At 37.4% G+C, this 1,920-nt stretch overlaps 1 protein-coding gene across 1 annotated transcript in view; it reads left to right on the top strand.

The window, feature by feature from the left end:
• Positions 1–1,920, top strand: part of STK31 (serine/threonine kinase 31) — a 178,608-nt gene that overhangs the window by 51,885 nt on the left and 124,803 nt on the right. The window contains exon 5 of the mRNA XM_012640670.1: positions 210–568. Within this exon, the coding sequence (XP_012496124.1) occupies positions 210–568 (359 nt within the window). The remainder of the gene's footprint in view (positions 1–209; positions 569–1,920) is intronic.

Here is a 1,920-nt window from a genome sequence, read left to right on the forward strand (position 1 = left end):
GTCTGAAAGGAAAGATTTTAGCAAGTGTGTAATCAGAATACAGTCATACACATGTAGAAGTATATTTGCATATAGCCAACAACCAGGTAAGACCACTTATATATAGAATGAAGAAATATGATGCTTGGAAAAGAATGGGTAGAAACAAAGTAAGTGGGGAGAAACATGTTGATACAGCTGGTTTATGTCTTCTTTCCTATCTTTCATAGGGCAGAACCTTTTTGGGGAGCTTGATTTTTGAAAAGGAAATAAAAATGAGAATTAAAGCAACCTATCAAGATGGAACAGTTATTGCTCAGGCTGAGTATGGCAGTGTGAATATAGGCGAAGAGGTGGCTAAGAAAGGATTTGCGGAAAAATGGAAACTCACTTCCACCACTAACGTCTGTGAGGAAAAAAAATTGGAACCTGGTCAGTTTGCTCTCAGGAACCTCAAAAGCCCCATTCCCTTGTGGGGACATAGATCAAATCAGTCAACCTTCAGCAGACCGAAGGGGCGCTTAAGTGGGAGGCTGGCTCTTGACTTGAAGAATGAAAATGATGCAGGAAATCATATGACATTTCCAAAGTAAGAATGTGGTGGGATTTTTAGTTTTAACTAATTTCTAATTCATGGTAGATGCCCTTGTCATAGTGGAATAGAAGCTGAGGCTTATGCTGTTGGAATCCCTAACTATGTCAGTGATTTTGAGGATGATACTGATTATTTGTTTTTCTCAAACATGTATTCATCTCTGCTTTAGCAGAATATTTTCATTAAAAACCATTTTGAAAGAAAAATCATTCCTGAATTGTTTAGTTTACGTATCAGCTTTTCATGCCAACTTTTTTGAATACATTTGTCAAAAATAAAAATCTGTCTCTAAATCTGAATTATTCAGGCACAGCCAAAATTTCAAATGAGATTTCAAGTTTTTTTGTCTGGCTTTAAGAAAATTTTAGTAAGTTTCAGGGAATTGCCTTTTCTTTTTTAACAAAAGAGAGCCTCTTTTCTTCTTCCTGTGAAAGCTTGTGATGAAATTCGATTATTCCAAAAGAAGTTTACTTTTTAGATCATTTTAAATTATCAACTTAAAGCAGAAAGCCATGTTTGATATTTATATATGCTAAAACATTATTCTGTATTATGATCCAAGCCTTGGTGATACTGTGTCTCGGATGATGTAGCTGTTTGGTGGGATCTTATCAGTGCTTTAAGTACGAAACTGTCAAATGGAGTGGAGGGTCATGGGGAGAAGGAATTGGAAGAAACTGATAAAGAAATGCTTTTTACTTTGTTCTCTACAGTTGATAGTGTTTTGAGGAAGTTGGAATATATTTTCTTTGAGAGTTGGAGGCATTGTTTTTTTTTTTTTTTTTGAGACAGAGTCTCACTCTCTTGCCTGGGGCGAGTGCCGTGGTGTCAGCCTAGCTCACAGCAACTTCAAACTCCTGGGCTCAAGCGATCCTACTGTCTCAGCCTCCTGAGTAGCTGGGACCACAGGCACGCGCCACCATGCCCGGCTAATTTTTTCTACAGATATTTTTAGCTGTTAATTTCTTTCCATTTTTTGGTAGAGACAGGGTCTCGCTCTTGCTCAGGCTGGTCTCCAACTCCTGAGCTCAGAACGATCCGCCCGCCTTGGCCTCCCAGAGTGCTAAGATTACAAGCGTGAACCACCGCGCTGGGCCGAGGCATTGTTTTTGAAGTATTTAGTTATAAAATCTCATTAGCAATAAGTTATTTTTAAATGTTGAACTAGGTAAAGGTTTTAGTTTCCAAAATTAACTTTAAGATATGGTATAGAAAGGGTAAGATAATTTAGTTTTGATTTGTGATCTCTGTCAGCCTTACACAGTTTGTTTTTTAAAATGAGTGAATTTGTTTTTAATAGGGAAAGTTTGGCTGTTGGTGACTTTAATTTAGGGTCTAATGTCAGC

The sequence above is a fragment of the Propithecus coquereli genome, unplaced genomic scaffold (genome assembly GCF_000956105.1).
Source record: "Propithecus coquereli isolate 6110/MARCELLA unplaced genomic scaffold, Pcoq_1.0 Scaffold156, whole genome shotgun sequence".
NCBI lineage: Eukaryota > Metazoa > Chordata > Mammalia > Primates > Indriidae > Propithecus > Propithecus coquereli.